This window comes from Condylostylus longicornis, unplaced genomic scaffold (assembly GCF_029603195.1).
Source record: "Condylostylus longicornis isolate FDR11 unplaced genomic scaffold, ASM2960319v2 ptg000048l, whole genome shotgun sequence".
NCBI classification, from domain to species: domain Eukaryota; kingdom Metazoa; phylum Arthropoda; class Insecta; order Diptera; family Dolichopodidae; genus Condylostylus; species Condylostylus longicornis.
Genome location: NW_026578017.1, coordinates 16,697,804 through 16,710,522, shown reverse-complemented (window position 1 = coordinate 16,710,522; position 12,719 = coordinate 16,697,804). Strand labels below are relative to the sequence as shown.

The 12,719-nt window shown below is 25.5% G+C and overlaps 1 protein-coding gene across 1 annotated transcript in view; it reads right to left on the bottom strand.

The window, feature by feature from the left end:
- Positions 1–289: 289 nt before the first annotated feature.
- The window catches only part of LOC129611059 (protein kinase 4-like), a 97,541-nt gene continuing 85,111 nt past the window's right edge, over positions 290–12,719 (bottom strand). Inside the window, exon 3 of the mRNA XM_055523983.1 lies at positions 290–393. Within this exon, the coding sequence (XP_055379958.1) occupies positions 331–393 (63 nt within the window). The 3' untranslated portion in view covers positions 290–330. The remainder of the gene's footprint in view (positions 394–12,719) is intronic.

Sequence of the window (12,719 nt, the reverse complement as noted above, 5' to 3'; positions counted from 1 at the left end):
CATATTCTCGATTGATTTAGATATAAGAGAATCGAAAAATATAAGATAATTTACTACACTTATAGCAAAATTATATTGTAATTAGCAACAATAACTTTAGAAATTTTAACAAAATAAAAATCATTGTAGATATTTTCAATTTTAGTGTAAAGATTCTGGAACTATTAAACTAGATCTCAAATTTTTCGTATTTGAATTAAAAATATAATCAACTGCACTCTGATGATGCGCACGTAATCACGTTTTTATGCTTAATTTAATGTACTCCGGCATCTCAATTTATACATTATATACGATATTATATACGACATTAATTTAAAAAAAATAAAATTATAAAGTTAAACTTACATTATGCACTTCTTTATTATAAATATGTGAGTTTTCGAAACATACCTGTAAAGAAAAAAAAGGAAAATTTAATAAATTTGTATATAAGCCTTTGAAAATATTTAATTATTTGATGTTTCTAAATCTGGGATAAAAAAATTACAGATTCCGAATATTGAGGTATATGTTTGAGTGACATTGCTAAAAATTTTGTTGGGTAGTCGGCTCAACAGTAATATAATTTCCGGTATATCCATAAACCCCTTGTCGGGTTTAGCAATTTTTTAAAGACCCCTTGCTACTTTCTTTGATAGATTTAAATTTTTAACAGAAACAAGAAACACCTATGACGTGAGAAAGTTAAATAAAAAACTTATTTAATTAAATTCACACTTTTTCGTAGATCCCTAGCAGATCTTCATGGACGCCTGCGTGTGTATATACACCACTTCAAGACTCACTGCATAAAAGTAAATATCTATAGAATTTGTCAATTATATATTAAGGTTTACGTTAGTTATACGTTAGTTATTTTAAAAATTTGCAATACAATTCAAATTGCAATTAATAAGCAACTTTAGAAATTATAGGCACACTTAAAATTATACATAACTTTTTAAAAAATCATTGAGAATATTTTGTTCCAATTATAACGTTTACTTACTACTTAGACTATACACTAGATATTCATCTATAGATATATGAATATAATTATCTATATTTATTCAAAAATCCCATTTATAACTACATAAACTAAAAACCTATACCTTAATAACAGAAATTCTATAAAATGGTGATTAAAAAGCATTTTATGGCATTTTGACTTCACTTCATATTTAGTATACAGGTGCTAAAATTGAGAGTAATAATGATTGATGGCATACCAGTAATATAATGATTGTTATTAAACGTACATATAACACCAAGTATACATGGTGTCAATAAAATTTCCATTCTCTATGTTTCCTATACTATATGTATATAAATGTAAGAGCATTAATTTTATTATGTTGACGTTTTTTATGCGTAGCGATAGTTAAACTTTAATTGATTAATTAAAAGTTTAAATATTTTATAATCGTTAAACTTATTTAAAAATCGTTTTTATAATGATATTTTACAAAATATAATAATGTTAAAGATGACAGTAAAAATTAAAGAGAACTCATTAATTCTTTATGATAGTAAAGAATTTTCAACTTAAAAAGGTTGGCTGTTTTTGTTAAAATGTTTTTTTTAAAGCTTATTACTGAAAATTATTTCAGAGTTTATAACGAAATTTTATAGAATAAAATATAGCGATTATTTTTTAAGACGTGAAAATATCCTTTGGTCAGAATCGCACCAAAATTACCAAATGTGTTTAATACGTGCTGATATCAGTCGGAAAATGAATAAATTTTTGAAAAAGTAAAATTTATTATTAATAATACAATAGCGGGTAGCTCATCATATAATAAGAATATAGAGAAATTGCAATTACTTTACAGAAACACAATGTAAGTAGGCTTTTAAAGAATTGTGTATTTACTAAATAAAGTGAAAATCAAAATAGTGGTTTTAAAAAAAATTTAATACATTATTAAAATTACATACTTTCATTCATATACCAAAAAATTTCACAAATTACATACATTTAGGATGAGAATTCAAGAATTAATTGCGTGAATTAAGAAAAATAATTATATTTTTTGACGGTATAGCATTTCTTACCTTTTCATTAGCCTTCTGCATTTATAGAAATTCATTTAATTCAATGGTGTAGAAGTTTTTAAATGGGTCCACTAACGGACGGACGATAGACAGAGTGGAACTAATAAGTACTTCTTCCCAAATTTTTTTTGGAAAAATTTTAAAAATAGCTTCAACAAATTTATAGAGTGCTATAGGACTTTTTTCTTGAAATTGTTAAACTTATTCAAGATGAGTGACTCTTTTTGATTGAATTCTTCGTGAATTCTTCTTCTTTATTTTTGATATCATAATCTTGAACTAATTTAGTACATATTACTTAAAGGCATTAAATTGTTAATTGTATTTTATTATTATTTTTTTTACAATGGTATTAAATATGTACCCAATTAGCCAAATGTACCCAAATTTGCAAAGCAGAATTGTCATAAGATCAATTACATACATTAGTATTCCGTATAGTAAATAAAATAATCAACTACAATTTTTTTTTTGAGCATCTGAACAATAATTTCGTGATTATTACGTGAAAGGACAAAAAACAAATTATCGTACATACTATTGCCAATTTTTCAGTAATAATGAAAATTTTATTAGTAGTCCAATTAATTACTTTGCACTATGCTAAAAATTTTGGACGGATTAAATAGAAAATGGTTTTATATGATGTTCAAACTTTAATCTTTTCGTTATTTTAAGAACTATAATTAATTGTTATTCACAATTATTATTGTAATTAAAAATTTTAATTAAGAGCTGGATAACAAACAACATTTTATTATGACTGCACATAGAATTATGTATTCATGTATTCAAAATTAATTCGTTTATTTATTGTGTAGATTGCAAATGGGTTCTGTTTCCCGGTGAGGACAAAAACAGGCTCATTTCTATTTCTCGTAATTTACGCGTTTGAACTAATCAGCAAGGATCAAACGAATTTAAATTGATAATTAAAATAGTATTTAAATTTTCATTTGTTTTAAGTATAATACACCTGCATTGTATATTTTAATATGTCATTAAAATTCATTAACGAACTTACATAAATAAATATTAATTTTTATATTATTAAAAAATTATCAAAATCATTATAACCATAGTGCCAATACAATATTCATCATTGCATTATTACTCGTAAGGCGTATATTTTTCAACCATATACCAATATCATATTCGATGTTAGTCAGGATACAAACACAATGAGCGAAATTTGCATTACAAAACAAAAATCTAAAATTATAACAAAAAAGAACAATAATAAAAACAAAAAAATTTTTTTTATATTTTTTTTTACTTTCTTCGTTTGAGAGCTCAAGATTTTTTCCTCATTTTTATTTTTGTTGTTTTTAATTTATTTATTGCTGTTTTTATTATTTCCAATTCTCTTGAAGAGTGATTCTCTCCTTGTTGTTAAGTTGCTGTTTTTTTATTTTTTGATTTTATTATTTTGTTTTTTTTTTTTTAGTTTACTTTAAATCATCAATTGAATATTCACAAAGAGATGGAATAATAATAATGTGTAATATTGGTGGTATGTTTGTGCTGTGTATGGTGTGTTATATTGTAAGTTTGCGGTGTTTTGTAATATTTTTTTATAGCTGTGAGAATGAGTGTGTGTATTTGAAAAATATTTATTGAAAAAGTACAGCAAATTTTGAATATTTCTCAATTCGATTTGTTTATTTTGTTGATTTTTTCTTTACTTTTTATATTTGAAAAAGGTGAATTTAGTTTTTTATTGAAATTTTCACTCTTTGAAATTGAAACAGTTTATTGGAATTTCGTGGTACTAGATTTATTATTTAATACAATAATAAATAATGAGGATAAATAATATTATAATATTATTGTATGGAAATCGGGAGTGTTAAAAATAAAGGATTTGTATTGTAAATTTATAGGTATTCGAAATTTAGTTTAAAAGGTATTTTTATTGATAACAAATTATATTAAATTTAAATTTTATATAAACAAGTAAGTGCATATAAAATGTAATGTTGCTGATTTGAAACTTTATTTGATTTAATATTTTATTGCAGTATAATCAATAAGCATTTATATAGTGTGTTTAAGTTTCAAATATAATTGAATGTTTAACCGAATATAACGCAGAGACTGTATTGTTATATAGATCGAATCAATAATATTGCCTGCAGCACAGGATCAGAACAATGTTGTATTTGAAACTAAGAATGAATAGATACTGCAAAATATTATAATTTAATACACAATACCAAACAGTTCAAAATGATAAAACAAATAGAACACCGATTAAATGTATTGTCAAAGATAATTTTTTGAGTTAAGCGGTATGTTTAATTAGAAGTTAAAATACAAGGTTTTTAATGTTTGAACGTTGTTGTAAAATTTGTGAGAATAAAATAACATAGGAATTACATTTCATTTGTTTTTTAAAATATTCCCTCATCTACCAAAAGCAGTTCCTTTGAAGTATTTTAATAGTGATATCAATGCCATTGTGTAAAATATATGTACCAGATTTTCTTCTGGAACTTTTGGAAATATATGTTTACCAAAACAAGAACTAGTATGGTCGGTGGTCCCTGGTATGCGCGCAATCGTTATTTTCATATGGTTTTGGATTTCCCCCAAGTAAGTGACGAAGTAAAGAACTGGGTTAAGAAACATAGGGCGCGTTTGAAACAGCATGTGAACGTCGAGGTGTCTTGACTTATAAGGAAAAGGGTTTGGACAAAAAGACTGATGCGAACGATACCCATCAATTTAAAATAAATTGCTCTGACAGTACTTCCGTGCTTTCCTTCACGGAATGTAGACACAAAAACACGATAGAGTAAAACTAGTGATTGGTCAGTTTGACTAGTTTAAAGAGTTTATGATCATCCAGGTGCGTTTCAGGCTGGGTAAAATTTCCTCCACTATTAATACGTCTGTCGACAGTTAAGGACCGCCTATCCATGTTTATCACAGACAATTATATTATGTCCTAATCTTACATGAATTTTATGATTACTTTATATTTTTTGAACTTAGTTGATAATTATAAGTGAAATTAAAGTATTAACTTCGAAAAAAATACCTGTTTACCCAAAAATTATTAATAAAAGTTGCTTAAGACCTAAATCAAAGTTCTGATATTTTTCTGTTGAATAATATTATATTTTGTTATCTGATTAAAGTGACCAACACGTGCAGAATCAACACAAAAAAAAAATATAATTCATGTCTTTACTCTTATCTTTTTTATAGAAAAAAGTAACTTTTAGAATATTTTATAGATTGCAGATTTGTACAACCGGGATAACAGTACACCGCGACCATATATAAGGATCTATTGCGCTCTCCCTTTCTCGCTCTGAATATAACCTTTACAATATTGTAAAACATCATATTTTATAAAAATGAAGCAACAAATTATAAATAAGAACAAGTGCTGTAAAAGAAAAACAAGAAAACAAAAACAATTCAAATTAAAAAAGTGAAAATAAAAAAAAACAAGTATAAATAGATGCTTTTAAGAATAAAAAAAGAAAAAAAATTTAAATATGTTTATTAGAATAAGAGAATAATATAGACAGAGAAAATTTTTTAAAATTAACATAAAAAAATAAAAACAATAACTGTTAAGTTTTCAATTTGGAATTCATAGAGAAAATGTAGCGCAGCACGGAACAGAGAAATTAGTTTATGCAAATTAAGGAAAATGAAAAATAAAAGAAAACAAAAATGTAAGAAGAAACGTAAATGGAAATGAAAAACATAATTGAAAGAAAATATGAATGTAGAATCCAAAACCAAGTGAATAACAAAAAGCGAAAAAAAAAAGGTTAAAGGAAAATGAAAATCCATTCCGTTGCAAAAATGATAATTAAGATTTTTGATTGATAATTATGCATAGAAATACAAGAAATTACACGAGAAAACTTAAATTGTGGCTAAAATCTCATTACCGTTATTAACATAAGTAGAATATTTTCGTTTTAAATTTTAAGTAAAAGAAAATATTATCGTAATTTTCCATGTTTCTTATTTAATTTTGCGATAATAATAATTATAATGGTTCTTGTGTACTTATTACCTTGTAAATGACTTCCAAATTAAAGATAACAATATTTTAAGAATTCAAAAGTTTGAAAGTGTTATCTTGAAAACATAAGGATTGCTAGTTAATTTTTTGAAAATTTTTTGGCTGTGATAGAAAATGTTTTTTTTTTTTGATAGTTAAAATATTTGAATTTTGGAGTCGAAATAGACGAAGACACTGGAGAGATCATGTGAATAGAATGAAAGAAACTCGACTGGCGAAAGTGACAATGAATTCGAAACGTTAACCAGGAAATGAAAAAGGTGGTACGAATGCTGGACGTCTTTGTCGCACAATTAATAACGAGTACAGTAGGCTAATTAAAAACAGGCAGTTATGTCTAATTCAAGAAGAAAGAGAATTTTTATACCAAGATTTTCTTATAATAATGATATCTACTTCTCGAAAACTGTAATATAATTCTTATTAGTTGTACCAGGTTTAACTTAACTGTTTTTTGGTTGGTTAATTAACGTGCCAGGTGCAGCAGGTCCACTGTATTTCAATTAGAACAAATGTACCGTTTTGATACCGCTACCCTGTGATTACCAGACCATCATTGAGCGTACGATTGCAGATGGCCTATCTAACATATCCGTTTCTTTTAATGAATCTATCTAAATCCCCGATGCTAAAAAATCCTCTGTACTTATATTAATTTTAAATATATATTTTGTCAATTATAATATTACATAATTACATTATGAAAAAATCGCAATAATCTTGACACTATTGGAGCTGCTATAACAATAATTTTAGTCGCAAAATTTTATACCTACACTTTATTCTGAATTTTTAAAGTGATTTGTCTTTGTAATTTTAAAATGAAATGTCTTTGTTTTTGAACTACTAGGGGCAATGACCAAGTTCTTTAACAAGACAAATTCTTAGTTTAGACTAACCCAATATAGATTTTATTAAAAATTATATGAAATTTCGAAAGTAATGTATACTACAAATTAACTGGAATATGAGTCAAAAAAAAAATGATCTGGAATATGAGTCGGAACTTTATTATTAGGTATCCTTATCGATTACGTTTTACTATATCTCAGTTTCTTTCTAATAAAATAGCATTTACTTTGGCGTAGTTTACACATTTACAAATTAAAAGCCGAAATTGATCATCAATATTTACATTAATTTTTAGCACTTTTCAAATAAAATTAATAAAATGTACTTATTAGTATCACTCTGCGCATTCGTTCCTCCTTGAATCTACTCTTGAAGATAGAAAGCTGAAATTTCATTTGTACATAGATCTTAACTAGAAACTTATTTCCATAGAAAAAAAATTTTTACTTATCTCTATTAGATATTAATAAATAGTTTATTACGTTACAAAAAAAAATTGCCTTATGAAATTTATAAAATTCGAATTTTCCGCACTGTCTATTTCCAAAACTGTTCGCTTTTCCAAATCACTATAAAAGTGAAAAGCTATCAGAAAATGCCATGCCTTTAAAAACTATGAGTATTTTTCTTAAGTAAACCCAGAAATTGAGTATAATGTTAATATTTTTTGTATGCCCCCAAATGTATGCAATTTTTAAAATACTTGGTACATGAATGAAAGTGATTTTAATAATTTATTAAATTGGTTTTAAGAGCAGTATTTTCACATGTTGAAGTGAAAAGTACTGTTCGCGCATATTTCTGTCTTTTTCGGAATCCCCTCTTGCTTTAATATGTAATTTTATTAATAGCTAGTAATTTATCTTATAAATATCCTCCAATACACTTTATGGGTAGTATTAAAATCGGAAGAAGCCAGACTACTTGATATTAATTTTCATGTACAGTTCACATAAAGGTTAAAAATCTTATTGTCCCTTAATGGCTGATTTTAAAATCATTTTCGAATACGTCTTGTGTTTCATTGTTTCTCTTTTTTCATACTTACTAAAGTTATAAATTTACACGGTAAATATATGGTTTACAAATTAAACTTTATTTTCTTTAAGAACAAAAATTTTAAATACAAAAAAAGAAGGGAAAGAAATTTTAATGCTTTAGAGAAGAACAAAAAATAAAACAAGAAAGAAAAAAAAATTATTATTGCTTTTCTTTGCACGAAACACAAACTTTTTCTCACTTTTTAAAAATAAATTTTTTTTTTGTTTTTATGAATTTTTTTCTTATCTTTATTTTTTGTTTTCTCTTTAAGATTTACGAGTATTTAAGTTGAGAAATGTTTGTATGGGTTATGGGTGAATGGCTTCTACAATTTTTCATATTAAATTCATTTAAAGTTGAATAAAGGTTTGTTTTTCATTATAAAAGTTCTAAGCAATATTATGTCAAGCAAAACGGAATAAATTGTTCACGTGTAATAGAAAATGAGAGCAAACGTTTTGCCGTGGTGCTGTTATGGTGAACCCTTTGCATTTTAAATTTTCTTTCAATTTTTTTTTTCTTGCTCTTTTTCTCTCTATCTGATGTTTTTATTATTATTGCTTTTTTCAGATTTTTTCTTTTTATTTTTACTAGGATATAATGTTTTCCTTAGTGCATTACACAATATTATGGGTATAATATGAATTTATATATATATACGAGCATATAGGTATATTTGTGCGTGCATAAGAATAAACTGACACATAAAATGTTGGAGAACGAATGAGGAAATAAAAAAAAAAAGTTTTAAGTTTAAAAAATTTTTTATTTCTGATCTTCTCTTTAATTTTCCATTTTTTTTTTTTTCATTTTTATACTATTTTTTTTATACCCAATACTAAAATTTATAATGTTATTTTGTTTAATAGCACATAAGTGATGCAACCCTTCCTATATAAACTATAAAAAATTTCAACATAAAAAGAAAAAAGAGAGAAGTTAGTGCTAAACCAGAAGTGTGTAACACGTGCACATTTCCTGTTGTAATCCATTAATAATAATAAGAATAATTATTTATTATGTAATTTTTTACAACTACAAGAAGAGGAAATTTTTATCAGCCCTATCGTAAATTCCACTCGTAGATTTTTACGAATAACGAATTTAGCTACGATGTAGAGTTTTAAATTATTACAAACATCTTTCGCAGAGATTATGAATTACCAATGGCAGAACCATTTTTCGGACTTTCAAAGCCAGTATTCATTTATCAACTGTTTTTTAAAACATTTTGTTGCTATTTAAATAAACCACTTTCATACAAAAGGATATTTTTTGTTAGACACTCAAGCTGAGACAAAAAAATTAAATGTAAAACTTATTTTGAATTTAATACTACCATTCTCTTTAAATTACTATGCTGCGATTGTGATTATTCCTTTTATATACTTTTGAGGGTTATTTTTACTACGAATGTCACTTGTGATTACTTCATTACGAAATATTCGGAGCAAAATTTTAGATATTCGTAATATTACGAATTTTGGAGCTACGAACGAAATTCATGATTGGCTGTATGTGGAAAAAAATTATATTAAAAAATTAAATTTATGGCTTAAATAATTTGCAAATTTTTGCTCATCAGAGAAAATATTCTTAGAAGCAAGAATTTCTTAGACCTTGGGAAAAAGCAATATTTTAAAGAACAGCGAAAAAATAAAAAAGAAGGAATTATGAAAAAGAAGGAATTTTCTCATTAATAACGTTAAAAACATTTTATTCTCTAAATTATTAGCCATGTTTCAAATAATTGAGACTGAAATTCAAATTATTAATTAAGAAATTATTCGAAAAAATTCAAATATTTATAAAATAATAAGTGTTATACAAAATACTGCACACAATTTTTATGTAAAATAATTAATTAATATTAGAATTTAATTACATTGTTTCTATATCGAATTTCGAACAGTTTAAAGACATTTCATGAAGTTTTCGCTGACCAAAATTAACGCTGGTATAACAGAAAAAAACCCAGGCAAAAATATTTTTCTTTCCATAATTTTATTCAGCTAATATTTTTTCTTATTTTTCAAATTTTCTTTTGTTCTGAGAATGATTTTCCATAAAAACAAAAAAAAAATAAATGAAAAATTATTTTTAAAAGACATTTAAAAAATCATAGAAAAATAAGTATAGGATTTAAGCGGGTGTCTTTGCTCTATTCACTCTATTTTTCTATAGTGTTAAGATAACATAGAAAAATTCTGATGAATCCATTTTCTAAGCTTCATACTAAATGAGTAATATAGATTAAAGGGGACAAAAAGAAATATACAAAATGAAAACTAAGACAGGACTAAAACAAAAAATTTCAATTTCTTTAAACAACATTCACAACAACATCAACAATGACAAAGAGAAAAATATTAAATTGTGCTCATAAATATGAGAGTAATATAACGGTTTCCATATCTCAATAACAATAGGATCATAATGATGCCATTTTTTTTTTTGTTTTTCTTCCGCTCGTTCCTTGTTATTTTTTTTTTGCCATTCCATTTAATTCAGTTCTTTAAGACTGCGAATTATTCTTGTTATTATTATTATTATTTTTTTTTTATTTTGTTTGCTTATTTTCTCGGCATGTATAGAGCAAATTGTAATTATTAACTGAAAAGTGTAAGGAAAAATTAAGGCACCAAAGATTTTTTGACTCTAGTTGCTTGCTCTTGCTATTTACTTTTATCCCTCTTGAATAATTTTCTTGTCTGACAGTTTACAAATCGATACAAATTAAATGACACTAATTTCGGCAGTACATGCAATGTTTCGTAGGCATAAGAATTATAACTTATGAGTTTTTGGAACCAAAAAACTATGATCCCTTTGCGTGAAATTTAAAAGCTAAAGTAAATCAATTAAAAGTCAGGAATTTAAAATTATACATACATAAAACGTTTAGTAGAGCGATTAAAATATTTCTACATATACCAATCAATTTGTCTATGCGTAAATTTAAGTACTCAGACCTTGTAGATTGTAGATCGTACAGTTAGGGTACAAGCTACTGTTTCCCACTATAAGATGTGAAACGCGCCCTTATAACTCAAATATTTCAAGTCCTCAATAATTCGATTATAAACTTTGTGTATAAATAGGCTATAATCAATAATAAAAACTATGGAATTGAACTCACATCACATTTGAACTGCTATAACACTTATATTACCAATATACTCTCGAATCAAGATTATAAATGTTAAGAATGTCAGTTTCAAAATACAATTAATAAATGAATTAATTTATATTTGAAATTTCGTATCAGCAACGTTTACGGTAACTTTGACCATAAGAAATATAGAACGGGAAATCTTCCTTTAATGGTTGTAGTCTTTGTTAAATTCTTTTATTTCACATTTATTGTTATTAACTTATTTTATTTATGTACATAAAATACAGTTATAAAAAAAAAAGAGAGAAAAATATCTGTAGTTAACCACTGATGCTTAACAGCTATCAATGCGGTAATACGATACATAATTGTGTTGTGTATGCTATATTGAAAATATTAGTTAGTGTTTTTATGAAAATCATATACCCGTACCAAAACAAAAATATTGATAATTTTTTTTATTATTTAAAAAAAAAAAATGATTGATGATGATTATTGATTTAGATGATGACAATGATGATAATGATGATATGATGATATTCAAATAGCCTTATACATTATGCGTATATTGAATGTAGTATTTTACCATTTGGAGTGTGTCGCTGTGTATGTATAAAATATAGGATATTGGTTATGAATTTTATTTGTGTATTGCACTCATAAAAGTTAAAACGGTAGAAATTTTCCGGCTGTTAAACTTTTGAACGGTTTTGATTTTTATTTAGTTTTTTTTTTGCACAGATTTTTAATTTTTGTTTCTCTTCTTTTTTATCCTTATTATTTTTGTGTAACAGTATCTGAACGGATTCTTTAAAGCGAAAACAACAAAAAGAAAAAGGTATAATAAAATTTTATTGATTGATTTTTGTTTTTTATTTAAAATTGCTTTGGTTTCCAAATTTTTTTTTGTTTAATTTTTAAAATCAGGCTTTGGTATATGGGGTGTTCCTCCGTACAGTACGAAAAGTACAATATTACTTTCCTACTTAAATTAATATTTAAATTATTGCTTTTGGACATGAATGAGTTTTTACAAAATTTGATGATTTTCAATTGAATGTATACTAGGTGATGAAATAAATGAGAAAATAGGCGTTTGCCATAAGAAGTTTATTTCTAAACAATTTGAATAACTATCATTAATCCCAACGATTTAGAGTTTCTGATGCAAGCATCATGAAATCCAGTTCTAAAATACAAGGCGGTATACAGTAGAAGTACTATATAGTGTGCCAATTTGGAAATTTATTGGCACAAATTTTTGAAAACGGTAATTTTCAATTTTATTATTAGCAAATCATTAAAAATATGCAACATCAAATTAACATGGAATTTTCTATGTTTCGGGCCAGAAGAACTCGGCCATTTGAACAACATATAAGTAAATTGCTATAAAGAAAATACGTTTTTCTTCATAATGGTTTAATTTTTCTTGCCTATTTTGGAAAATAAAGCCTAGTATTGCTAGCTAATAATCAAATTTTCTATTATTTCTGCTAGGTGTTTATGTCTAATCTTCTTTTTCACTCTTGTTATCGCTTCTAGCACCTAAATTTTGTTAGTTCTGATTTAGTTGTCGTTTTAATACAGAAAAACAAAAAAGAAAATTATTCTTCCAAA